Here is a 27,246-nt window from a genome sequence, read left to right as displayed (position 1 = left end):
ACAGGGTGAAGACTAGGAGTTTTTCAAAGCAATACTTCATAATGGATAAAACACAACGACTCTTGGGACATTTATGTAGTCACTAAAACCAAAACAACCATTTAAGATCCATCTACTGGGTACTGGGTAAAGTACACTGGGGTTATAAGTTATGTATCAATCTATCAATGCTATTCAAAGTGAATATGAAGGATGACAAAGCAGAAGCATTAAAGCCTTACTTACACTTACACATTATCTCAGTCTCAAGTGCTCTTTTTATTTCCTCTCACTGCTCAATATTGTGAAAATCATTGGTTGAGATCACTAGAGGGAACACAAGACTGCAACATTTACATCATTTTCTTGTGGTAGCAGAATAATAAATAATTAGGTCTCCTTAATGATTTACTGTTTTAACCACTTTGCCATCCTTCTTTCAAAAGCTAAAAAGGAAGGTATTCATTTTACCTTCATCTTCATCATCCTCATTAACGTCATTCGTGTAATCTTCATCGTCCTCATTGCACAGGATGTCAACTATAGGGCATTAGATGAATTAATGCATAACTGATAAGAGGTAATTTAATTGTTCTTTCAATTTTTTTTAAATGTTTTAATAATTTTATATTTACAAAAGGCTTGGCTACACACACACATTTGACCAGGGACTTGCTACAGCTCTACTGCTGAGAGACACAGTATGTCTCCCATTAGAACAAAATCAATGGTGTTCATTAAACTACACAGTGTGACACATCTTTCCCTGTGTGGCATACAATACTCCCCGCCTCAACAGGCCACCGGTTGGATCTGCTAACAGGAGGGCTAATAAACAGTTATGCTAATGCTTACATACGCAAGCATAGATACTACCACACACATCTCTCTCACACAGAAACAACCACAAACACAGACAGACAGTTATTTAAGTAGGATTTACCCAGTCTGATCTCATCATACAGATGCTCCTCTGGTTTTGCTGGTGATTAACAAGGGTGTGAGGTCATCAACAGAAAGACAGAGATGAGGGGAAAAGTGACTTCATGTTTCAGGCAAGTGTGTGTGTAAGGTAAAGTGAATCATCAACATATTTCACGCATCAGAGTTAGCCTGAGGGCACAGACAGCATTGCTGATTACTTCACATGCATTCACATACGCACACACATGAACTAGTCTTGACCTCGATCGACATCCCTGAAGGTGATGGAGGTTCTGATTTGTTTGTCACCTTTATCAGGAGGATAAGCCAGGAAAAGATAAAGAAATATTTGTTTTACCGTCTCTTTCATTTGCCTTACCTCCTCTTGTCCTCCACTGCAAATGAGCCCTATTACTGTTAGCAACTCATCCATTTATGAATGCAGATTAGATCAAATGCATTATGTATCAAACCAAGGGTCATCCATCCCTTCAGGAAGTGGCCTCTCAAGCCTTGCCTCTCTGTACCAGTGGGGGTGGTCACTCCCTGATAGAACTACATGCACTACAGAGAGTTGGATTATCAAAACAAATCCTTTCCATAGAACCTGAACTGCTCTTTAAGCAGTTCAACAACCCTGCAGTCTTCAGAAATGTTCTTCTCACTTCATATCCCAGGACTAAAGAAGCATAGTAAATGCAACAGAGTCATGGTTTGATGGTCAGTAATGCATAACAATGCCAGATGGTTTACTTGGCCAGGCCTTGGTGCTGGCAGTCATGCAACCGTAAGCTTGTTTCCTGCCTGACCAACATGAAAGAACTGCAAAACCAGGGGTATGGATTTGGCTGCACCAACAGAAAAGCCAGTGACAGCAGATCCATACAGTAGATGGAGGCATGCCGTTGAGTCATCACATTTCTGATAACATTTGTGTCAACAACAGCATACATCACAATTTCAGACAATGCCACCTCATTCAGATTTGTTCAACAAAAACATGTGTGATTTGTTTGGTCTAATATTGGTTAGTCTAATATTAAAACAGTCACCTGTTTTAATAATTCTTGGTCAAATGACAGCAGAGTTTCCATAAAACAGAAAATACTATACGGAGGCATCAAAGCATAAAGGAGCAGTTCTGCTGGTGAGGGTGTGTGAGGACAGAGAGGCTGTGACACAGTAAACGTCTAGCGAGTGGTGGGAATACTCAAGTACGTATCCAGGCAGAGAGAAGGACTCTTGTCACTGGGTTTACACTACAATTTATGTTGTTTGCTACTGAACAAATAAGAGGAAGAAAGAGTCTGAGAGTGTGTATGTTCATTAGTGGGTTATGGGCACTCCAAATTGACCCTTTACTTCCTGTGCTTCTGTAGATCTGAAATGAACATGAGAGGTCTCAGCAGGAGTGCGGCCCCCCCTCTTCTCTCCAGCCTTTCTAAGGACATGAGGGAACTGTTCTATAAAGTTAATGTGGGTTTGATCCACGTTGATGTATGTGATGGGGCAGGATGGAGGGTGTGTGGGGTCAATGTGGAAGTGGGAGTCTGTGGACAGGTGATAAGAGGAGAGAGAAACGTAGTTCTATGTTCAGGGAGAAGCACTTTCACAGAGGAAGAAGGACAGTGGTATGCATAACAACGATGAAAAGCAAACAGGGACCTGTTTGAATTTGCATGCCCTCTCCTTGAAGTAATCACAGATTTATACTGAGATTGTAAACACATCTCAAGTGGATTCAAACGGGGCCAAGAACTGACTGCTACACTGCAGGTGCAGGGTTGACACACTGAGATTTACGGGAGAGATACAGGGTGAGAAGAATATTATGGAGTTTACCTTCTACGTCATTAGAGTCATAGTCTTGAGTGAAGCATGGATGGAGACAAAAGCACACACACAAACATATGAAAGCGAAGCCACGACACCTCTATGTAGAGCACAAAACAGCATATTTACAAAGTGAATGAAATGGTAATTCACAATGTCAACTCAAATGACACTGAAATGACTTCCAGCTTTAAAGATTACATAGCCGCTTTGCAGCGAAAAATCATAGTGAAGTAATGGTGTGCTTTGTATCTGAGAAGTATGAGCACAGGAATGTCTGTTTATTTTATTCTGCAACAGACCCAACTCTGGCAGTCATGTAGCCATGGACGTCACAGTACAACTGAAACATCACTAGTGGTGATGACAGAGAGCTGCTGTCATGCTATGAAATATAGATTAGTGGCGGTGGTGTGAAAAAGTAGTAGTTACAGTAGTAGGTTAAGCAAGGGGATACAATCTGTAGTGAGGAATATGACAGTAGACATCTTACCTTTGACCCTCTCTCCACGGTTGAGTTGGATTTCTCCCTCCCCCTGTGGTGTGTAAGGCTTGACCACGATGAAGGTACGTCCTGGGACAGCACTGTAGAGTTTCCGTTTGGGCCCACGGGGGCCTGTCAGCGCTGGAGGTGTGTGATGAGGGGGGCTCGGATCTCGCTGCACTGAGCCGGGGCTGTAAACAAACACATATGTTACTGTGGTGATTCCAGGGAGCTGGTAACTGAGGCCCGTGGTCACTGACATGGTCGTCAGCGGGACAGCAACCTGGTGGCTCCCCCCGGTTGTTATGGTAGCCAGGGAGGGAATCATAAACAAGTCCTGTGCCTGCCGATCAACAGTCAACAGTCGGTGGTCCGTAGGAGAGTCCTGAGAGGAGAGTACACTCCTCCCATCCCCCCAAACCCCCCTTCTTATTCCCTTCTCTTCCTTCCTTAATGGCACAGAGAAAATCCTTCTTGCTCCCTGTTACCCTCTCTCTTTTCTATCTCTCCCCTCTGCCCAGCATCATAACCAAGGGAGAAGCAGAAATATTTAACGGTAAGAGGGACTGCACAGTTTCTATCTCTGTATGGGTCTGATCCGTCTGGAAGCCCCCCTTAGTCAGACACATCTCGAGTTGGGGTTCCAGTAGTAGCCCCCTCCAGAGAGGGACAGAGATCTCCCGTGTGTCCCCAGTTCCAGCTGCTCCAGGCAAGACTACAGATCTTGCCTCGTCCTTGGGTCCTGGTTCTCCTGCTGTGGAGGAGAGAGGCTGGATCTACTCCCCGACTCCTGCTCCTTCTCCCGGGAGTCCCGCCGCGTCTGCCTCTCCTCTCCCCTCCACCCCTCACACACGCACACTCGCTCACACACACTCTGGCAATGCTGCTGTTACTGCTGCTGCGCTCCGTGGCTCCCCTCCCCTTTGACGGCTCGCTCACACTCACACACCACAAGCCCTCTATGTGCATTCTAGCCGTGTGCACAGGCACATACACAGACAGCCACCCCCCCTACTCATGCTAAGATTGCACCTCCGCTAGCAAGCATGGCATACGCCACTACCAGCATGTCACTAACACATCGCTGACATACACATACGCGTCCCAGAGCACAATTGATCTCCTCCTGCCTGTCTGCCTGCGAGTGTGCATGCGCCATGGCTCCCTGAGGCGGGCTGTGAGAGTATGTGTATGCGCGCTTCTGTCTGTGTTTGTGTGTGTGTGTATTTGCATGCTTGTGTGCAGTGGGGTGGGGGGGCAAAAAGCTCCAACCCATTTGGTTTAATTGTCGCCCCTCCCTCTTTCGCTTTGCCTTCAATCTCCTCCTCTCTTTCATTCTCTTGCTTCCATTTCCCCCTCTTATCCCTCTCCTTGTCAACCTTTGTTGGCATTGCATCTTCACCGTCTCTCTCTCTTTTTCTCTCTCACTCTCTGGTGGTGAATTCTAATACAACAGCAGAAGAGCTCCGCCTAGTCTTCATTCATCACCACGTTGCATTCAGTATTATTCTGCTGCTTGTGTAGAAATGAAAGCATATAGACACACACACCTATATAAACACACAAGTGACACACTCTGATCATTCACTGTAACAAGTGACTTGATTATGCAGTGAAATGAGACTTTGACATTATTCACAGCGACATTTCCTAGAAAGACGTTAGATCTCAGGAAATCTCTAAATTGAACTAAATAAATGTCTATCTACCTTTTAACCTTTTTCAGTCTTGTGCCATTCCTCCACTTGTAAGTTATATCAGACACTTCATTCTTTCATTCACCTGATTCCTGTCTCCTGTGCCCTTTCCCCCTTTCCATCCCTATGTCCTCCCTTTTCCCTTGTTTCAAGCCTTGTTTGTCTCTTTCCCTTCCTAACTCTCTATTGCTTTTCTTGCCCTCCCCATCTCACCCAGCCTCTCTTTCTCTGTCCCCCTCTCCATCGAAACAACGGCTTGCTGACGGCTTTCCAATTACCGCAGGGACTGAGGGGCCGGGATGGCTGCCGCATGTTAATGTCGGAGCCCTGGCACTGAAAATCAGCAGCACACAGAGAGGAGATGGAGAGCTGGAGGAGTAGGGAGATGAGGCTTTGTCAACGTGACACACACAACAAAAAAAATGTGTTCTCTTAAAGGTCATCTATTTCAATGATCAAATCAGCCTCCTCCACCGGCACACCTTTGCCACCTCATATATCTAGAGGTTGAGAGGTTGTGTACACAGCCTGACCCCAGTTGCTCCCTGTAGCCTGGATGATAATCGTCAGATTGACACCCTATCAAGCAAAATGGAAGCAAGCATGATTATGTCTTTGCTAATTTCACACTGATGCAGTTGTCATTTACCCGCGCCCATGTTTAAGAAAATGCACTTGTGTCCTTCTGAATGCAGAGAAGTGTTTTTCTACCTTGCAAATCCGCAATTATAAAAACATTCTGCCAAGATTCAAGTGCACCCGGCTTTGGTCTATTGCGTGTTACGGGTGTTGGTGGGTTCAGTAAGGTGAGTGAGAAAAAACCTTTGCATTAATGCAGTGTAGAGAACAGCTGTCGATGGTTTGATAACAAAGGCTGGTTGTTCCTTCTATTGGCTGTATCTAATTATCTTGAAGGCAGGCCTAAATCAAACGTGGCTGGTGTCAGTGTGTGTTGTCTCTGCAACCCACTGACAGTACTTGTCAAAGATAGTTTGAGAGAGAAGCACCACCACTCTGTAACGCATATGTACAACTACGAGTGTTTCCGCAGTTCCAACAAATCCAACAAAGTGAGACATCTCAGCGTTTCACATCAAGTCACTGTTATTGAACTTTCAATCAAATCAAAGCAACACATTATGCTAACACAATTTTATATTAATGGGCCAATGATATAATAAATAATAAAAACGTAGTAAAGAAATTACCTAAACTACAGTTCTGTTATTTCAGTGTTAATGTGTTAGTGTAAGATATACAGGCTGTTGAATCAGCATATAAGCAATGTAAATTAAGAGTAGGACTGACATTGGTTAACATGGTTTGGTATTGGTGCCAAAAAGATTTAATCAGTTCATGACTCTTATTAAATAACAGGTTATAAATGTAGTTTTGTTATGGCAGAGACACTTGTTAAACAGTGTGTGTTTGTATGTTCCAAGGTGTGCAAGGTCAGCAGAGGTGGTGTGTTGTAGGAGGAGATCGTGGGTGGAGGGGGTTCTGATTCTGCGCAGTCATCACTAATTGATATAGGACACGCCCACCTACCAGCTAGTTTGACTTGAACTGACCCTACTAATGCCTTGACTATAGCGATGTTGGCAGCTGATCAGGAAGCCTCTTGGTTCAATGTGTGACACACGCTCTTAGTCGTTGACATGAGATTGGGCCATCTGACATTGCCATTTCAGCAAGGGATGTATTTTTTCCTATAAGTAACACATGAGTGTGTCATCTAATGTTTGGGGTTCATATTCAGTTATCATGATGGTGAGTCATGCTGCATTCGACACAGGAGCTCTTATTTCTGCCTCCTTTTGTTTCGCTGCATGGATTTCTCTTCTCTTTCAATGTGCCTCATTAAAAGTAGCTTGTACGCGATACAGATGTAGGATGCATCACAAGTACACACAAGTACACACAAAGTTCTAAGGCAGACTATTACAAAAGCTGTGTCGTTTCCTAGGACACCAGCCCTGCCTCTGTAACGATGGCAACTGTCAATAAAAGGAGAGAAAATATAGCCAACAAATGAACTGATAAGTCAATAATATGAACCTGGAACACTTAAAAAACATGGATTATTGATCCAATTGACTTCTTTCTTCTCTCATCTTACACATTTTAATAACTCGCTGCAAACAGTGCACTACACATTTTATCTTTCAAATAAAATGGGGGTTACAACTTTTAGGTTTTAACTTTAATCAACAAAAATTTACATAAATATTTAACGAAATATTTATCATTTAACCCAAATTGTGAGTTGCACAAAGCAAACAAGAGCAAATGCTTGTGTCTTCCTGTGTTTTCAAGATTGGAGCAAACCTGAGATTATCACAGATAAGACATCCCTTATCAGAAGTCTTTAAATCAATAATTTGAGCATTCCAGCTCTCAAATACTTGATTAGGATCAATGAGCCAGACAGGTTAACATTTGAACAGCTCAATAATGAGTCAAGATGCGTCAGTTAGAATGTCAAAATCTATGAACTCCCTACATAGCTCTGAGGATGCAACAGAAAATGTCATTAAATGCCATTTTCGCAGATGCTATCAAACTAAGCGGCTTCAGTGTAGCCTCCCCTCACATGACTGCATTGCTGTCTCAGGTAAATGGCTTTTTCCTCAAATAGCCCAGCTCTCTGAGGTGAGATGAGCCCATTACACCCAGTCATAATCAGCATCACACTTTGCATCCTAATGATCGTCAGCTTGCCTTTGCTTTGCTGCACTTGTATGAAAATATGCTCTCTCATTCTTTCTTGTCCGATGTGGGAGTGTTTATGGCTATGAAGGAGGAAGAATAAATATGCAGATTAGGCTTAGCAGAGAATCTGAAGTAAAATTAGAACAAGGGTCAATTGGTTTGACCAACAGATAACTCGAAACTCCACCTCAATCAAAGAATGGGGAGGATAAACAAACCACTTAGCTCATATGGACAACAGTTGTTTGCTTTGGCATTTTTTTCAGGGTGTGTTGTGGGTTTGTGGAGGGAATATGGGGACACAGGGCCTTGCTCTGAGCCATCTGTTATACATAATTAATCCCCAACTGAAATTAAGAAATTTAAGTGTCTTATGGTCCTGCTCACAATTGTGTTAATTTAGTCAGTGACTAGACTACCCAACTTTTTGAATCATTTAACAATAACTGTGACAGATGTAGTTTTGAAAATAAAAATGTACCTGTAAAATCTATTTTTTGTTTTAAAAAAAAGGAGAAACATTTGATAACATCTTTGATAATCTCTGAAACTAATCTTGACAAGCAATAAAAAGGGGGACATTGATGAAATATGACTCAAACGCACACAAGTGTTTTTGATTTAAAGACTAAATTTAAAAATAGCTACCAACTTATTTCACAAGGTGCAAGTCAAACAGACTCAGTGATTTACAGGTGGAGGAGGTATGCAGTGATGTAGGAGGTTGACTGTCATGGTAAAAGGGATCTGAGCCTGAAGCGAGTTTATCAGTGCGCCTACCTTCACCTGTGGTCATACATTCTGGGAACTGACAGAAAGCAGGAGTTCATGGATACAAGGAGGCAAAGTTAGTTCCCTTCCAAAACTTCCTGGGCTAACCCTCAGGGACGAGGTGAAGGGATTAGATATGCAGAAGGCGCTTCATGGACAGATCAAACTGGAGGAGACCCCCAGGGTAAACCCAGAACATGCTGTAAGGATTACATTTCAAATCTGACCTGGGAATACCTTGTAATCCCCCAGGAAGAGCTGAAGGATGTGTGTGAAAAGAGGGACAGTAGAGCTAACGTGATTACCAAACTGTTACCATGAACTGGTCCGGAATGAGTGGCAGAAGAGGCTGAAGATTAGATGCCAGAGTTATCAGCATATTCTGGTTCTGTCCTGCAGTGACTGGCCTTCACCATATTGTAAACCATGCACATCCACATTGTTTGATGCATTCTGACTTTGAGCAATGCTTCAATCAGCTGTAAATCTGTGCTGCGTGACATGGCTCTATTGTTGATTTATTGTGTGTGTCCAGGCCCAAGCAGACAACATCAGTGTTTTAAATCACCCTCACATAAGAATTATGATTTACACAGAGCAATACCGATTTCCCGTGTCCTTTGGTTCTGATGTTTATTCTCCCCAGGTGAAGCAGAAAAAGCCCAACTCTGCATCTTCTCCCCCTCTTTCCCTCTATTCCTGTCCTCCTTTTTCTCTGTGTACCTCAGCCCTTTGGCTGTGTTACACCCCATGGATAATCTACACACCAACAGCCACTGGTGTGACTAATGCAAAGAAAGAGGGAAGAATATGAGATGAGGGAGAGGTGAGGAGAACAGCAAATAAGAGAGAATTAAAAGGTGAAGAAAATGGGACGATGCTTTTACATCACGAGTGAGTCCTCCAGCTAGCACCACAATCTCACATGATTCAGACTGAGTAGATGTTTGAAAGGTGTAGCGTCTTGTGTACAAATCCCATCCCACACTTTTACGGTTAGGTGCGAAGGTGCACATCAAAATATCACAATTTCTCAAACTGATGCAGTCAAGACACCGTGCTTTCTACTGAAAATCACTTTTTATTGATGGCACTAGTAGCAATCACACAGCCAATTAGCTTCTTATGACAGAGGAAATTTGGGTTATTCAAAATAAAATTCTGCCATATTATCATTCAGTGTTGTCATATCTGATAAACTGAATCAGTTTGAGTAATTGTTATGAAGTTTTGCTTTAATCTGCCTTGGTTTTATTGTTTTTCCTTGATTAAGTGTTACTATGCTACTCTGACATATCTGTATCCTCTCCATTGTCTCTGTCTAAACTTTCCTGGCCAAGCTATTGAACCCTGACAGCACTGCACACAACCGAGGTGCAAGGGAAGGTAAATTCCACAGGAACATGCTGGAGTCTGCTGCTGAGCGGGCTGTTGACTGGCCAAGCTAATTTCACACTCCCCTGGTACCCATGATGCCTCCAGAGTTACCATGGGCATAAACAGAAGGTCAGGGTGAGAAACAGAGAGCAGGCGGGAGAAGTGAGAGAGAGAAAATGTTCAAGGACAGCATCAGTCTCACTTGGGTGCAGGTTCTGGCCATTGAGACCAGCTGCTCATTTTAGGCTTTTTATACATTCACCTCACCTTAGTACTTGGTGTAAGGCTAATGTGCACAAAGGAACAAGGTCTAAACTCCCTGTGTACAGAAGGCCATTTAGGTCAGGACACAGCAGACATACCAAACCTACTAGAGTCCATTTTCTTTTTCAGCTCTTTCTTTTTCCCTTTCTTCAAACTTGAATTATCAAAATCCACACAGTGCCAGGTATCTCTCTCAGTGAACGCTGCTGCCAATGTAGTGCAAGATGGAGCAGAAGAAGAAGTGCTCACTCTAAAGATACACATGATAGAAAGAGAGGAAGGGGGTTTAATAATGCAGTGTAAATTTATGAATGAACCAAATTCACTTCATGTAACTCAATTTTAGATTGATCATTTCAGAGCTCAGGTTTCTATGGTCTGACATGTGCACGTTACATGATGTAATAAAGGATGTTGACTGCTCTGAGGCGCAAAACCTTAGATTAATGGCACCGTTTGTATGTGTTTATATGAGCTCGTACAACAGACAGGATGAGAGGTAGAGAGGTAGAGAGGTAGAGAGAGAGAGAGAGAGAGAGAGAGAGAGAGAGAGAGAGAGAGAGAGAGAGAGAGAGAGAGAGAGAAAGGGGCTTTGATGGATGGAGTAAAGTGACAGAAGAGTATTAGAGGAGAGGAGAGTACAGCTGGAGTTGGGCTGTAATGCAATTCCCCTGTCAGACATCAGACTGTTTCACACAAACACTGGCATCCTCATACTGTCAAATCATATTAGCTGTGTTATGTATGTAAGTGATCTATCTCTGACAAGTTATTATTATAAAAGGTGGAACAAACCACGGTCTCTATTTTATTGATCTATGCACGTGGTTTTAAGCGAAGGGCACATATGTATTTAAGGCACAAATCCACTTTTGCTAATTTAAAGGCAGAAAAAAGGTGACTGCATCAGGCTCAAAAGGGTAATGTATGCATGTACGCAAGTTGCACACCTGCCTATGTAGGTACATTACAGTCTTGATAATGTGCCCTTAAAAACAACCCTGAAACTAGACCAGTGTTCTAAGGAGCAACCGCTCTGCTGTCTAAAGATGGCAATGGGCCAACAATGCACCTAAACAGACATCTTTTGAAGACAAACCCACCCATGGGTGCACAGATGGGCGCAGTTTCATGAACAATATATAACGATGTGGGTCTTGGACTGGAAAATGACAACTGTGTTGGTCTACGACAACATCAGATTTGGCACCACTATGTGCCAGGTGTAAGGCAGAGCCCCAAGTGTCAGTAAACTACTTCAGTCTTTCAGTCTGAGATGGGATCAGGGCCCTAGTTCACTGTTCAGTTTGTCTAATGGTTCAGTGTACAAGGGAGGTTTGTCCCAGCACCTAGCAGCACAACTACATCTGTGGATTTATGCATCAACCGAGTGACAAGCTGTTTTGAGTGGCACGTCCAATGGTATTGCCCATAGCTCTAATTTCCAAAAGCGTATCAACCGTCTCTCAAACTCTTTTATACACACACACACACACACACACACACACACACACACACACACACACACACACACACACACACACACACACACACACACACACACACACACACACACAGCTTGTGAGGGCATGTGCATGTGTCTAAATATACACATTGACATGTACAAACACATTTTAAGTATGTTATTTACCCTCTGTCCTTATTGCAGGATAAATGCTGCATTTCAGCCCAGATTGTTACATTAGCAGACCAACTGTCTCTGTCAGAAACACCTGGCATAGACAAACCCTGACAAGAGCAAGGGCCACACAATGGCTACAACAAATTGTAAGACAACTCCTAATGATCAAGGTTTCAGTTTACCACTATACATCTAATCCAGAATCCATTAACGTACGGCACATTTTCATGTTCAGTTCATGTTTATCTCCACCATGGGATGCGATGCAGAATGCTGCCTCGTGACTAACAAGTGACTCAGACCACCACATGGGGCTTTTCTGAAATTAGATTTAAATATCAAAGTAGGTGCGTGATCACAAGGCCACACTCAGATTGTCTATTTAAAGTGAATAGCTGCCAAGACTGGTAAGTGTGAGGCATTGAGTGGGAGCTGGAGGAAAATAATGTGCTTCTTCATAAAGATCTCCCTAAAACGTTAGTTTTGAGTTTAGATGGGTAATCACTGAAGTTGAACTGAGGTTAAACCTTACAGACCTGAGTCTTCCACGAGGGCCGTGTCCGTGAGGGTAGCCATGGCTGTGGGACCTTCTGGGAATCGGCTTGTCCTCTTCATGCATGTGGTGTAGTGAAGGCGAACGTGAATGGGAGGATCTAGAGCTGCCGGTACTCTGGAGACTGCTGTCAGGCATCTCGCCATGACGGCTCTGACATACAGCAAAAGAAGAGAAGTATCACATGCATGTTTATAATATTGCAATTGTCTTTGTGTAACATATAATATATCAACAAAATATACAAAGGAACCACATTAAAGAGATTATGTCAAATCATCCGTCTCATTTTCTCCTTCACTAGTCTCCTACTCATTCATGCTAAAATATTCACATATAGATAAAAATTCAATGGCTCCATCTCACCTCTCCGAAGCTGCTGTGTTGCTGCCCGAAAGCTGGCAGACTGCGCAGTGAGGGGACAGGGGAGTGACCCTGGCGGCCGCGGATTTCTCGGGGGGCCTGACTGTGGATGTGATCGTGGTCCCCGTTCAGATTGTTGTCACTCGCAGAGCGGAGCAAGGAACGTGGCGAGGGCAGGGGGCCAGCAATCACACGTCGACGGTTGGTGTAGGAGGGGGTCTCCCTGAAAGGTACTGAGAGAGAGAAGACATATGAAGGCCTTGACCACCTCTTAACAGCCTCACCACATCATGTGAAGCAGATGTAATGACCGGAATGCTGTGATGGGAAATTACTCATCTCAAGGTCACTGAAATTAGCTCGTTAAAGATCACTAATAATTCACACAAACCTGGCTGTAGACTGCAATTCCTTTTTTTAATGACTTTACACTGACAAAAACTAAATGCATGTGACACAATGGATCCGGGGCTGATGGTTCTGCAGCTAACCCTTAGAGATGAGATTATTAAACTGCAGTAGTCTTATCAATTCTCATAATTTAATATTGACCACTGAAGAATGAAAATCCAAAATAAGAGGAGCGATTTAATATCCTTGATGACAGAAATACTGGATTCTTATTGTATCTGCAAATTAAATATTCTTATGATGAAACAAAGACTTAAACCAAAAATAATTGTTTGTTCACACGTACATTACCGGCTCATTGTCTGGGTAATTTAACCTGCATGTAGTGTAATGAGGGAGGGGTAAAAATTTAATATAAAATGAATATCTGAAATCTATTTTATGATATGAAAAGAAGGGTATTACAGTCTATCAACACTAGATGGCAGAGTTTTCTTGTTCATGTCACAGAGAACCACAGCAGGGATCTAATAAACACCTGAGATGTTCTCCACATTTCTTTCATTTCCATCTCCTTCATTTTCACACACCTCAGTGTTCAACCTGTAATCACAGAGACTCTCCACCGTCTACCCCTGACCATTCATCTATCTGATGTCTCCCTGACACCACATTAACATTTGATCTAATGAAACACTGACAGTGGGTGTTGGTGTTCAGTACTACCACTGCTTTAAACTTACCAACGTCTGATACTTTGTGGACTTTTATGATTTCAGCCAGATCAAAGTTTCCTGCGATGATAGCCACCTGGAGGTAGAAATAAGTGAATTTAAAAACATTACATTTTCATCTCTCACTCTCCTAATAAATGTTTTATACATTTAGTACTTTGTTGTATCAGGTACATAACATCTGTGTTGTGTGGCAAATTTCTGGGCACTGTGTGGACTACACAAACAAGCTTTGATCTGCACAGTGTCAGTGTAAATTTTTTTCACAGACTTTGTCAACCAGAACGTCTGGAGTTCAGACACTGGCCACATTGGAAATACAGAGATGGAGGGAGCTGTTATGTGGCTTAAATTTTAATAGCAAGATTAGGACCTTGGCCTTGTTATTCAATCCATTAAGCTCTGACATGTCAGGTATGATAATACACAGAAACACACTGTGGTCGTTGGATACCGCACACACCTGAAAGGCAGTCTGGCTGTTGTAGTTCTTCATCTCTTTATTGGCCCCTCGGAACAGGAGAACTCGTGTACAGCTATCCTGAATGACAACAGACAGATGTATGTGTTTGAAAGTCAGAGGTTATCGAATGGACAACACGGATGAAGCTGGGGACTAGGATTTGAAAAAATATTCATAGCGCTTCTGGATATATGTCTTCAAGGACATTATTACATTTGCTTTTAGAGTAATCCTACATTGCTGATTGTCATTTCTTTTTCAGTGGATCGAGATTAGTGATATCAGTCTTTTTCTCTTTATGGTTGTGAAACTAAAATCTCATATCCCAGTAATTTCATATCCAGATGACGCTACATATCATAACTCGTTACTCACACCTTTTCTCAGCTATGTAAATTGGATCCATGTGTTTGCAGATGCAAATTGTAACAGCAGCCTTTATCTCCTTCCATCTTCATGATTCTTTGCCATATGGTGTTTTCTGGGCAAAATATTTTTTGTTTTGAGCAATCAACTGTTCTTTTGTGGCTCACATCTGCAAAGAAGTGCTGTTTGAGTCTGTTGTGGCGTCTAAGACATAATTTGCAAAGTTTTCTAGTTTGTGTTAGACCACCCCATGTCAACAGTAGCCCCTCCTTTCAGTACGAGCTGCTCATTTTGTTGGAGCCAAAAATCTCATGACAGACATTTTTCTATTGTCATGTGGTATGTATTATTATGTTGCACAGCCGTATCTGCCCTTTTCTCCACTGTATGCATCTGTGTTGCATTGATAGGCAGTCAAGGAAGAGAGGAGATGCACACAAGATTCTCTGTTCAGTTTTTTCAATATCAATAATAAGCAAATTTACATTGAATGACAACCACCAATTTTCATTCCATGATACGTCGTGAAACTGGTTTACCCCTGAAAACCTAAACCTCACCTCATGCCAAGATTAAAACATGTCTTCCCTTAAAAATTCTATGAGTTAGGTTCTATAGAGATAGATCTTTTAATCACATGAAACACAAATAAGAGGGAGAAAGAAAACAAATGAAGGACATAGAAATGGACGGTCTTTAAAAAGAGACTAATGTCCGTCAGAAAATCAATTGTTAATCTATAACTAAAAGCAGCATGTTGGTAAAGGAAAAAAACACAGGTTGAAATTGGTTTCATATGGGATACACATCACAACAAGACCAATCAGTTGACAACCGCACATTCCTCTCTCTTGTGTATACTGTCATATACATTGCCATATATATTGGTGTGTAAATGAGCACAGGCGCCTCTGGCAAAAAAGAGCCCAATAATAGATTGATAGACATGGTTACGTGTCCATGTACTGGCTGGCTGACGGTCGATATGTAATTTAACACTGAGAGCAAAATTAACACAACTAGCCTTGCTCCCCAATCACAACAATGACTCTGGTGACTACCGTGACCACTGAGTCACTCATTCAGGGGCACACATGGAGAGATCGATTGAGTATGTGGTTCAGAATATAAACGTCCATGTGGCTTTACTCATCAAGCTGGGTATAACTCATGAACCCCACACATATTACATGTTACTGTATAAAGCTAACACTGGTAAATTGTGTGGTGCTGTGTCTGACTGCCCAGAACTGAGCTAGGTGTATAAATACCATGGTGTCGACTAGGACACGGAAAACCTACATGAACCTGCACAGCCCATGAAAAACCTACAGTTGATAGTGAAGACAAGAGGCTTTTTGTAAATAGAGTAGGTCCTATGAATAATGCATCATTACTCCTGCTGCTACAAGCCTGTACCACCATTAAGGCTCTTAAACACCTAAAAACCCATATACATAGAAACACCTACGGCTGTTAGCTTAGTTAATTGCTAATTAACCATATATTATGCAGTTTTAATGTACAGCTCTCTCTCTCTCTCTCTCTCTCTCTCTCTCTCTCTCTCTCTCTCTCTCTCTCTCTCTCTCTCTCTCTCTCTCTCTCTCTCTCTCTCTCTCTCTCTCTCTCTCTCTCTCTCCCTCCCTCCCTCCCTCCATCTATATACACACTAAAAAAAAAAAAAAATTTGTATGCTTTACAAAGACAAATCAGTCAATTAAAGTTAAAATTCTACAAGGAAAAATGATAGAGAACAATACAAAGGTGAACTCATGTTAAGCACAATAGCTGAAAATAATATCCCCTTAGTCTTGTCCATTTGGGGGCCGTTGGCATGAATCTCAGTCTCTCCGGCTAATTCAGCTCACAGGAATGAAAGAAGCAAGGTTAGCAAGATGCCTTATGTTTCATAACACATGGATCTTGTTAGGTTGAGAAAATAAAAGAGATAATAAAATAAAATAAATAACACACATCTTTAACCGTGGAGATATTTTAAAATAAATGGTTCTAGCACCTCAACAGCTATTTTCTTTTGGTGTTTTTTGAATTTCTCATCGCACATAGTATACACACACATGCACACATGATGGCCAGTTACAGTGTGGGTCATCCGTTTTACTCTTCTCTCCAAGGCCTCCTATAGGAGCTCCTTTAGAAAACCATTTCAGGTGTCCCTCCATTGATTGCTAGATTTGATTACTTCGGCCAAATAGGAATACATAGTAAATACAAGTCAAGTGTTTTACGCTAATGATGTGGGTCAGTCATGTGAAAAGAGTGTGACAGATGTTCCTCTCAGTGGTGTTTAATGTGCGAAGATTCCTTCCCTCATTAGAAATTGACGTAGCAGAATAAACATCCTCCACTGGATGTACAGCTTGTGTTTACATTGAATCATTCAAGGGACAAGCACAGACTGTACATACACATAAATTACAGTTAAGTGGTAAAGTTTAAGGGCATACCTCAACCGACAGAGACAGATCCCACAGACACTCAGACAATCCAGTCTTCAACCAATCCTCTAAACTTAATAAGCCTTTGGTAGAAAGCTCGTGGCATGGGGTCTTGCTAGGGGTTCTTTTGTCCACGGTGTTGCAGTTTACTGAACATTGCCAATCAGAGAATTTAAGGAGGTTCTCAGAAAATTGTCACGGTTGTGTAAAAACATGATCAGCGTTTCTCAGGGGCCCCCCTCTTAGCTCCAGGCAATATCCTGCTTTGACTACCCTGTTCCAACGACCCTTCTTAAGAGCTGAATTCTTCCCCTTTAAAGTGCATGAAAAGCAGTGACGTATCTCATCAGCTCACGATAGAGTTTAATTGGTCTTACTGATTTCTACAGTTTGAGTGTCAACTCTCTTTAATTACACTCATTATTGTGTTATTTCTCAACCGTTAGTTCAACCATTTCCCATGGATCGATCTGCCAGTTAAAGGCCCCTGACATTCACTGCTGCTGGGCACATCTGCCAAGCTAAAAGACCACTATGTAAATGGACAGCTAGATCTCAGAATTGGGACTTTCAGACCATTGATCAGGCTTTTTTTTTTTGCTGATTATGTAATTTTGTCATCCATCCACTCACACCGTAATGTGTCCGTCTTTGTGACACAGTTTTTTTCTGTGTGGATCTATTGATCAGTACCACTTTCCTGGTCAATTCTACCAGTCCCTGTCTTTCTGTGATTGCACATAATCAGCCGAGCCAAGCCTGTTTGGAGTTCGCTGGAGCCCTGCTAAGACGAACTGTTTCTGGGATCAATCAACTCAACGTGGTGTTTGGCTTCCACTGGCAGGATAACGGTCTTTAGCACCCAAGAGCTGGGGCACGGTCCATTATTGGAGTGTGACTTACAAGAAGCTCTAACTGTAAATTAAACAATTCATCCATTCACTGTATGACTGTATCGCCTCCTGCTCCACAGACGCACAACTCCTGGCCCTATCCCTTCACAGTGAACTGGAACGTGTAATGACTTTGGTCACGTGGATGTGTTACAAATGACTTGTATTAAGTATTGATGTTGTGCTTCCCAACCACACAAACTTCCTGCCTCCCTCCCTCCCCTGAGACTTTGCTGTTCCAGTCCAGTTGAAGCAGGTCATTCCTCATGAATGGAATTAGCCAAAGTACGCAGATAAAATTAACTCACACACATGCATGTCAAGATTTTTCGCTTCGTTTCTATCACACTTTTAATGTTCATGAAGTGATCACTTAAAGTATCAAAGTATCAGCAAAAAGCCTCTCACACAACTCCTGGTGACAAGTTCCTCTGTAAGGAGCCTCTGATAGGACTTTGCTGCATATTTAAAAAATTATGACATGAGTAAGGCGGTTTTCACTGCCCTCATGTCCCAGTGCCCTTGTGGTATAGAACACATAAATTCAGACTTTAATGGAAACACTATATGCATTTCTTGCCTCTTAGGACCCTACAATCATGTCATCTCATTATAAACTGCTACTACCACTTTTCTGGTATATTGCATTGAGTGCGATACAAATACCACCAGCCCAAACAGCATAAGGCAGTAAAAATGGAGACAGCAAATATTGGCAGGTCACTTAAGATTTCTCAAGCAGGACTTTAGTTTATGGTGATTTGCTGGCAGTGCCAACAAATCTCAAAACAAGACCAAATTGATCATGAACTTATCTGATATATATTATCTATGCTTTATTGATTAATCCTCTGTGATTTAAATATTTATTGATTTTAAAATATTATTAAAAACACATCAATGACCTACGCTTGCCTTTGGAAACAGTCATACACAAGAACTGGACTATATTTTGTATATAACCCTTCTGCTGCCATAGATCCTCAAGTGCACCATACATGTGTGAATAATCACCAACTAATGCACAGCTTGATTCTGTTACAGTAACATTTGCAATAAAAATTTGTGCCTGCATGTTACACCAAAAAAATGTTTTCACTAGATATTTTAATTTGAAGCTGATAATTGATCCTTATGAGGGCAAGTCAACGATGATCCCATAATATATTGCACACAGTCCCAGTCTGGCAGCGATGAGTCACTTTCTAAATACAAATCCTAAAAATGACCAAACAAACGGTTTGCTGCTTTCATCCAGCCACACTCCCACTTGGACCGCTTGTCCATAATCTCCCCTTTTAGTCCATTATCACAACTGGCAACAAAAACAGTGCGAAAAAATGACCAGGTGAATGAAACCTCTGCTTCAATCTTCAATCACACACACACACACACACACACACACACACACACACACACACACACACACACACACACACACACACACACACACACACACACACACACACACACACACACACACACACCAAAGACTGTCTGAGAAGGTAAAAGCATCACATTTATCCTCTTGACCTCCTCCTGCTATGAACAGTAAATATGACTCTTTCCAACTGTGTTGGCACCGAATACTGATATTAAATTGAATGCACAACGACCCCACAGATAACTCCACTCCCAGATCCCACATGCTGTAATACATTTTTTATGTTACCTGGTTGTAGAGAGCACACACGTGCAGCGCAGTGTTTCCAGATGCATTCTGAGCACTCATGTCAGCTCCGTAGAACAGCAGATGTTCCAGGTGTTGCACATGGCCATAGCGGCATGCCTAGAAGGACACACACACACAAACAATTAACCATTTAATCCTTACTTACTGAGTCAAGAGGGAGCAACCACAAAGGATAAAAGAAGAGAGATATGCAGGATAGAATATTTTACAGTTGTATTGATGACTTATAAGCATGAACATGTCCATCTTTTTCTATAGACAAACAAGACGCCACCTAACCCAACTCTTTCCTTTGTCTCAAAATTTGTGTTGTAACAGTGGAAAACATTGAATATGCTGAAAAACAAAAGGCAGCCCAAAAAATCGTTTCTGTAACACTTAGACCACCTGAATGTTACAAAGACAAAATCCAACCTGTTTCTTGTATTTTTCTCCTTGGGCTACGTTCTTGGTGTATATCTCCTCTCTCATGCTGTTAAAAGTCTCTAAACGCAGTGGAAAACCTTGTTTGCATCCCTTACAGTACCTGAGGCAAAATGCAAATCTGTGAGTTCAAGTTATTCTGGCAAGATTGATGCCATTTTCCGGCTTTGCTTCACATAACTTGGAGCAATAAACTTTTCATCTAATCTTTATCTCCTCTCCCTGTGTTCTCCCTCCTACTCCCTGGTTTTGTTCTGTGTCATTGACAAAGAAATGAACTAACTCTCCCCAACAATTGTTCCCTCCCTCCTGAATTGTGTCTCGCTAAGAGTGTGTGACAGTGCACAAATGATGTTGGGATTGTTGCTGGTTATCAGACCTTCCACACAGTGTAACCCATTGTACACAATATAAAGTATACCGCTTGAATACCAATGCTGGAAAAGACCGAGAAAAAAACAGGCGATAAGGAGACCAAGATAAAAGAAATGAAATTGTGAGAAATCGGACTGAGGGACTATTTCATGTGCTGAACAGTTGAATTTCTAAACAAGCATGATCTGATTCAGCATTTAACTATCAATCCTTCTATTCAAACCTCTTGCTGTATCCTCACATTGAAAAATGACGTGAATAAAAGCTTTCCCTCATGGTCTTCTGTCCCACTGTAAATGACTTGGATGCTTCTAAGAAGTTTTTGTTCAGACTAACCTGCCTCTTCGGCCCCCACAGCATTGTGTAACATAATCAGCTCCTAACTCAAAATCCATATGACATATAACCACAAAAAAGCATCATATGACTTATTTAGTAAGGCCTGTCTGGCCAAAGAGTTTTGTGACCAATGAGGGGGAAAGTTGGGGTCAGCATCATTGGACAATGGCATGTCAGAAAACCGATACATTTGGCACTGTCCCTATCTTTCTCCTTACAGGCCCTTCTCTGTCTGCCTCTCATTCAGGGTGCGCATGAGATTGTGATGTCTGCTTGTTCCCTAGTGTCATAGCACCATTGGTAGATATTGCGTTGCAGCCAATCTCTTGTCTGCAGCATCAATTAATCCCAATCAAACCTCCACGTGGTCTGTCTACAGCAGAAGACATCTCTCCTTCTCCTGATAATCCTTTAATTGGCACAATCCACTTGTTTCACACTATTGAATGCCACTTATGCATGAGGAGGTGCACATTTGTTCGATTTTCTCATTCCCATAATCTATTCCACTAAAATTGAGCCAAATAAGGCTCATCTCTTGTAGGTGTGGGAAACTTTCATTCACAAAAATGTCACACAAGCTCAAATAGAAAGAATTTCACCATGATGCATTCAAAGTCCTGTTGTCACAAATCAGCAAACAAAATTATTTAGTGTCAGCTGTCATATTAGAAGATCACTTTGTTTTTGAGAATATTTCTTAACAATTTTAAATTATTGATAGAACAACTTGCAACAATGTGACATCAGAGTTATAAAGAATAAAGCAGGAATGTTTTCAGAGAGGTTAGATGCTGGAAAATGTGTTCGGGTGATATGAGAGACTGTCATAGGGACAACAGTCCCTGAGATATTAGACTAAATATTTTAGTCCAGCACAGTGTCAAGTGCAGCAGAGGATGGTAGTGGACAGTGACCTGCATATAGATGCCGATGCAGCAGTCTGAGTCAGAGAATTGTCCTCACAAGAACTGAAATGTAAAAGCTGCTGGGACAAAATACGGCCAAGAGCTTTGGGCACTTTAAATGAGCAGCATGACAACATCCCCAAACATACAGTCAGAGTCATAAAGAGCAAGCAACAAGGAAAACGAAAGAAGTCCCATAACAGATGCTATGGTGCCCACTGAGCCCTGATGTCATCATCATGTCAGTCTGGGATAACACGAAGAGACAGTGAGAGAGGCTACATTTACAGAGGAACTGTCTTAAACTGCTTGTATCTGTCACATACAAACAAATCTGTCTGTGCTTGTTTGTCTTCTTGCTCATAATTAATTACCTCACAGTAATAAAGCCCGACCTCGAGAAACAACTTTGCAGAACCAATAGTAAATATTAGTAACTGTGAGAGAATAAAAGACAGACTAGCAGACAGAAAGATGAAGCACATGTGAGTAATGAAAGGTCATTGCAGGAAATGTTTAGCTTCTTACTTCAAATGGGTTTTTATATTTATTGTGGCAAAGAAAAACTACGGCAGTAAAATAAATTGAATGAAAATAGTACATTTTCTTCCACAGACCATTTGCATAGAAATATACATTCAAGTGTTTTTACTCTCACTACAGTGAAATGCTGCTCTTAAACCCAGAAGGAACTTCTGTTCTAATTCATATTCAGTGTCAGCAACAAAAAAGTTGAAACCCACAGCTTTGTTGTCTGTACGGTTCCATTGTTCCGTATAAGAACATTCACATTTTGAGAGTGTTTCTGTCACTACTGAGATATAAGCAAAAAACAAACAAAGACAGCATGTGGGCACCAACCTCCATTAGTTTGCAGAGCAGGGTGTGTCTTGAGGCTGTGTGTATATAATAAGTACACAACATACTGCGTTTTGCTTCTTTAGTCAAGAACCTACATCCACAGTATACTTGACGCAGCACCGCTTAGACTGGAAGGCACTTAAGATTGAGCTACAGCTACAGCACAATGAAAACTTAGTGAGAATCAGTGAACTCTGAACCATTAGAAATTTCTGTAGGCCTCTAAACTCTGTTGTGTCGACATAGATCTCGACATGCATAGCAAATCAAATTTCAGTAGCCATCAGTGTTTGTGCTACTGTATGCATATCTTTGATTGAGTATTACAAATGAACAAATGTGTACTGTATATATAGGGGTGGGTAGTCGAAGCAAACTGCCATGGAATAAACCCCATCAATTACTACAATAATTTACAAATGTTTTTTCAAATAAATGCATTTATTTCTTCCTTTAAAAAGTCTTGTTACAAATGGACTTAAAAGAGGAGATCTACAGAAAAGTCTGACAGTCCTCCCACACTTCCTTCCAACCCTGAGGGCTCGACTACCAAAAAAGGAACTGTTGAAAACACAAAAATAAAAAAACTCTGAAAACCAGACAAGAGCACTTACACTGCACCTGCTTTTATATTCTGCACACAACCCACCACTGTTTTATCCGTGTGTGTGTGTGTGTGTCAGTGTGTAATACCTGGTGTATCTCCTGCCAGCCATTCTCATCCACACAGCCGACCTGGGCGTGATCGTGCAGCAGCAGCTCACAGCAGTAGGGGTCTCCTCCGACCATCGAGCTGTGGTACAGAGGAGTCAACCCCCTACTGTCTTTATAGTCAGGTGATGCGCCCAAGTCCAACAGCGTCTGGTGGGAAAAGAAGTTGGTTACAGGGGAATGATGCTTGAAGGTCTTCACACAGTCCCATCCATCATCATGTTCTATCATGTTACATCTATCACCACCATGCAATGTGAAGGTCAAAGACACAGGTACGTGTGGATGGATTATATACAGTAGCTGTTCTTATCATTAGGTAATGGTGTGTCAGGGAAAAAAACAGAAACATTAGTAAAGAATATTTAATCAGTGGCACTGATCAATTCAGTCACATCTGCAAATGTAGAATACCAGCAGCAACAGCTCAAGTGTGTTACATGGCCCAGCGCGACTGAATTAGTTAAGTACTAATAACTGTGTGGAACTAGCAAATTTCTATTTCAACAGTTCCTGCTCATCATGAAATCAATTAGTATGACTCATGTAAAGCCTTTCATTTGGGATACAAGCCTACTCAGACCAGACACATTCAGGGCCATTCAGTGAATATGCCAGCCCATTCACAGACGGAGTATTAAGCCCCACATATTTAGTAATTGCTCAAGCACCCTCTGCTACAGATTGACTGGCTGCAAATTCTAATTTTCCATAGGGGAAGTTTGCAAGCAGGCAATTGGGTTTGCAAAAGAAATAAAAGAGATGATTCAGCTTTCTGCTGTGATTGTGTGTGTGCGCGTGTGTTTTACTCACTATAAGTGCTGTATGGTTCTTGCTGCGCACAGCCTTGTGTAAAGCAGTAATGCCATCTTTTGTTCTGAAGTCCACATGTGCCCCTCCACTCTTCAGCACCTTGATGAGATCTGCACATCCCTCCAGCTGTGCCGCCAGTGTTAAAGGACATTCTGTAAAATGCAAAGATGTATAAGCAATCTATATTTTCTCCATGACATTATTGTGAATTCTTCTAACGAATTAACTTCTCTCACAATTGAAGCTGTCAATATTTGATGCCAAAATTACCCAGTACAGTTATTAAAACTGTGGGTTTACATCTACAGTGGCTTTCCAGTTAGATAACTGCCTTGGCTGCCGTGATTGTCAGCCTCTGGTGGGCCTAAGTGGCCGCATCCTGTAGGTGTTAAACCGACCTATTCTCATGTTGCCCTCGCTTCACAGCTCCTCTGTTAGACTACAGGTCACCCAACAGGGAAATCTCCTTTATGGCTGGACAAACAGTTGCATAAACATGAGGAGATTAGCAAAGAGAGTAATCCAGCTTTACCCAGCTTGCATAGGGCTTATTTCAGAAAATCCATACATGGTCATTTTGTGGTGAAGACAGAGAAAGAGACAGAACAAGAGTGTGTGTGAGAGAGAGAAAGAGGGAGATATAGAAAAAGCATAAGAGAATAAATAAATCACGGTTGACAAAAAGGGCAATAAATTAAATAGTGTATGGATGGACTATTTCTAAGCAGTGTTCATTACCTCCTGTGTCTGGATCATGGAAGTTTGGGTCCAGGCCTCTCTCCAGGAACCTTGAAACCTTTTCAATGTTTCTCTGCTGCACATACTCCATAAACTTCTTCAAGTTTGCCTAATAGAGGGAGACAAGGGAACGGGGAGATCGGGAAGCAAGAGGAAGAGACAACTGTGATTGGGTGATGTCAGACTCATGTGGATGGTGATGCTTAATAATGCAGCAGTTCAGAGATGAAAGCTTAAGTGTCTGCTCTCTGCTTCTATGTTGCTAGGTCTTATTTTTGTTCCATCATACCAAGCAAATGGACCATGTGCAGTAGATATATGAGCAATTATAGGATGAACCAAAAAAGACAAGGCAAAGTGCTGCAAAGTAAAGGAAAATCAGCTTTTGCGCATCCCTTCCCATTGCTATGCACATGGTGCCTCACAACAGCTTTGTGTGGATGTCTACAGTGCACTGAGTAAAGTGCTGGTGTGGAAAGTTCAAACTTGTTGAGCTTTCACCCCAGCTCGACTGACCTTAGTGGGCACAGCCAATCACTTATGACCACTGCTTGAACTGTAAAATTGCAATTTCCAGAATTGCAAAATACAAACTGTCTTCATATGTTGAAAAGACAAAATAATACACAGATGCAGCTACATTTACAATTGTTACAAAAGCTCTGTTGCAATATCTGAAACATACAAAGTGCTGAACAACAACGTGGAACACACAACCCTGCAGGACATCATGTTACATTTGATTTCATACTATTCTGCAGTGCCTGAGAGGCAATATCAATGTTTAAAATAATTTTCATTAAACAAGATATACATGTGCAAATCTGACCCAGCAAAATCCTAATGTATGCACACATGCACACAAACACTTAATTTCTTCTGTAATTAAAAAACATTAACCCCCCTGTGCTGATGAACATAGAACTATACTTTAGTCTAAAGAATGAGAGGAATCGGGTAAACAATCTATCTTAGACTGTTAGATAATATCATAGGCCACAATGTATTTAATGACCATCCGCTGAAATTACACTAGACAAATATTTACACAAATTAGCTCCAGTATGTTTGGATTTTGGTAATATAAACTATATAAAAAAAAAATGATGAAAACATGATAGCCTAAGATGCATCTTGAGGACCTAATTACAGTTTCTGCAGTATCCCAAATGAGCTTCAGAACTTTCATTATTATAGCAATCAAGGTTTCTGAGCGCAAGTCATTACATAACATCCACATGTGCAAAAGCTTCCACACACACACACACACACACACACACACACACACACACACACACACACACACACACACACACACACACACACACACACACACACACACACACACACACACACACACACACACACACTGTATTTACAAACTTGATAATTTGCACAAGGCTCAGACAGGAATGAGAAGAGAATCAAGCAGCCGTTAGACACTCACCATATGCGGCATCATCTACCGTATATCCCTCGTTCTGAAAAGTCACACTCTACGATACCTTCCAAATTTCACATCACACAGCGGCTCTCGTCAAACCGAGTCATCTGGAGCCCGCTTGCCTCTACAAGCCTGCTTCGTGTTCACTCTGACACACCACACTGACATGCCGCGAGGAGCTGCCGACCGCTACTCTCACCATCTCCAAGTCAGACTGAGTGAGAGAAATCCACTTTGGCTTTTTCCTTTTTTTCCAGATGCTCTGTGAGGCAGTTGTTATGGTGATGGGATACAAAGACAGCTCTGGCAGCCAATGTACACGAGTGGGAAGAGCACTGAGTTTGCGTTGCTCGAGTGTGTGTGTGTGTGTGTGTGTGTGTGTGTGTGTGTGCATATATGCGTGAGCTGGGTGCGTGCGTATGTGTTTTTGTATCCTGCACATTACCTTGGTGGACGCTCAGGGATGAGTTTCCACTGATCAGTTGGATCTGATGTGTGTTGTATTGCCTCTTTAACAGAGGGCTGACAAAAAGTCGTTGTAATGATTTATCTGCTTTGGTGATGTTAATAAACATTTTCTCCCTCTTGCCATCATCCTTTCGCTCAAACACGCACAAATAAACACAAACAACCAGTGTATCAACTGTCAGTGTCAGTCCAGGTCAAATTGATCAATATAAGATCATTGTTAAAACAACATTTTGTTTTTCATTCCTCATACAGATTAAAGTCTCAGTTACATTGACATTTTTTGTACAATAATATAAAGTAATTAAACAGATCTATTCACTATTAACAGATTTAAACATAAAATAAGATAAAATACGTTGTGGGCCTTTCTCCTGCAGCAAGTCAGAATAATCAGTGTGAGAGCTTTTCACTCCCATCATGTAACGCACTTGCTGCTGAGTGGTGTGAGCAGAGTAAGATATCCCATGGTGTGCGAGTGTGCACAGAAAGCCTACATACACACACTCACACAAGTACGGTGAACTTATGTTAGGAAGGCATTTTAAGGCAGGCAGGGACATTCGTTCCACTCGGTTGCAATCCAAAAACCTCAAATTAATAAATTA

The 27,246-nt window shown here is 41.7% G+C and overlaps 1 protein-coding gene across 6 annotated transcripts in view; it reads right to left on the bottom strand.

The window, feature by feature from the left end:
• The window catches only part of shank3a (SH3 and multiple ankyrin repeat domains 3a), a 150,712-nt gene that overhangs the window by 54,000 nt on the left and 69,466 nt on the right, over positions 1 to 27,246 (bottom strand). For 5 of the 6 annotated variants that reach the window (XM_047339979.1, XM_047339980.1, XM_047339981.1 and 2 more), the window contains 10 exons: positions 24,727 to 24,835; positions 23,989 to 24,140; positions 23,158 to 23,325; positions 19,538 to 19,654; positions 14,148 to 14,225; positions 13,694 to 13,760; positions 12,603 to 12,832; positions 12,220 to 12,389; positions 3,230 to 3,411; positions 2,746 to 2,769 (listed from right to left, as the gene is read on the bottom strand). In XM_047339979.1, the coding sequence (XP_047195935.1) occupies positions 2,746 to 2,769; positions 3,230 to 3,411; positions 12,220 to 12,389; positions 12,603 to 12,832; positions 13,694 to 13,760; positions 14,148 to 14,225; positions 19,538 to 19,654; positions 23,158 to 23,325; positions 23,989 to 24,140; positions 24,727 to 24,835 (1,297 nt within the window). The remainder of the gene's footprint in view (positions 1 to 2,745; positions 2,770 to 3,229; positions 3,412 to 12,219; positions 12,390 to 12,602; positions 12,833 to 13,693; positions 13,761 to 14,147; positions 14,226 to 19,537; positions 19,655 to 23,157; positions 23,326 to 23,988; positions 24,141 to 24,726; positions 24,836 to 27,246) is intronic. The other variant, XM_035157511.2, reaches the window with a different exon arrangement.

This window comes from Hippoglossus stenolepis, chromosome 5, assembly GCF_022539355.2.
Source record: "Hippoglossus stenolepis isolate QCI-W04-F060 chromosome 5, HSTE1.2, whole genome shotgun sequence".
Lineage (NCBI taxonomy): Eukaryota > Metazoa > Chordata > Actinopteri > Pleuronectiformes > Pleuronectidae > Hippoglossus > Hippoglossus stenolepis.
This window is presented reverse-complemented; position numbering and strand designations above follow the sequence as displayed.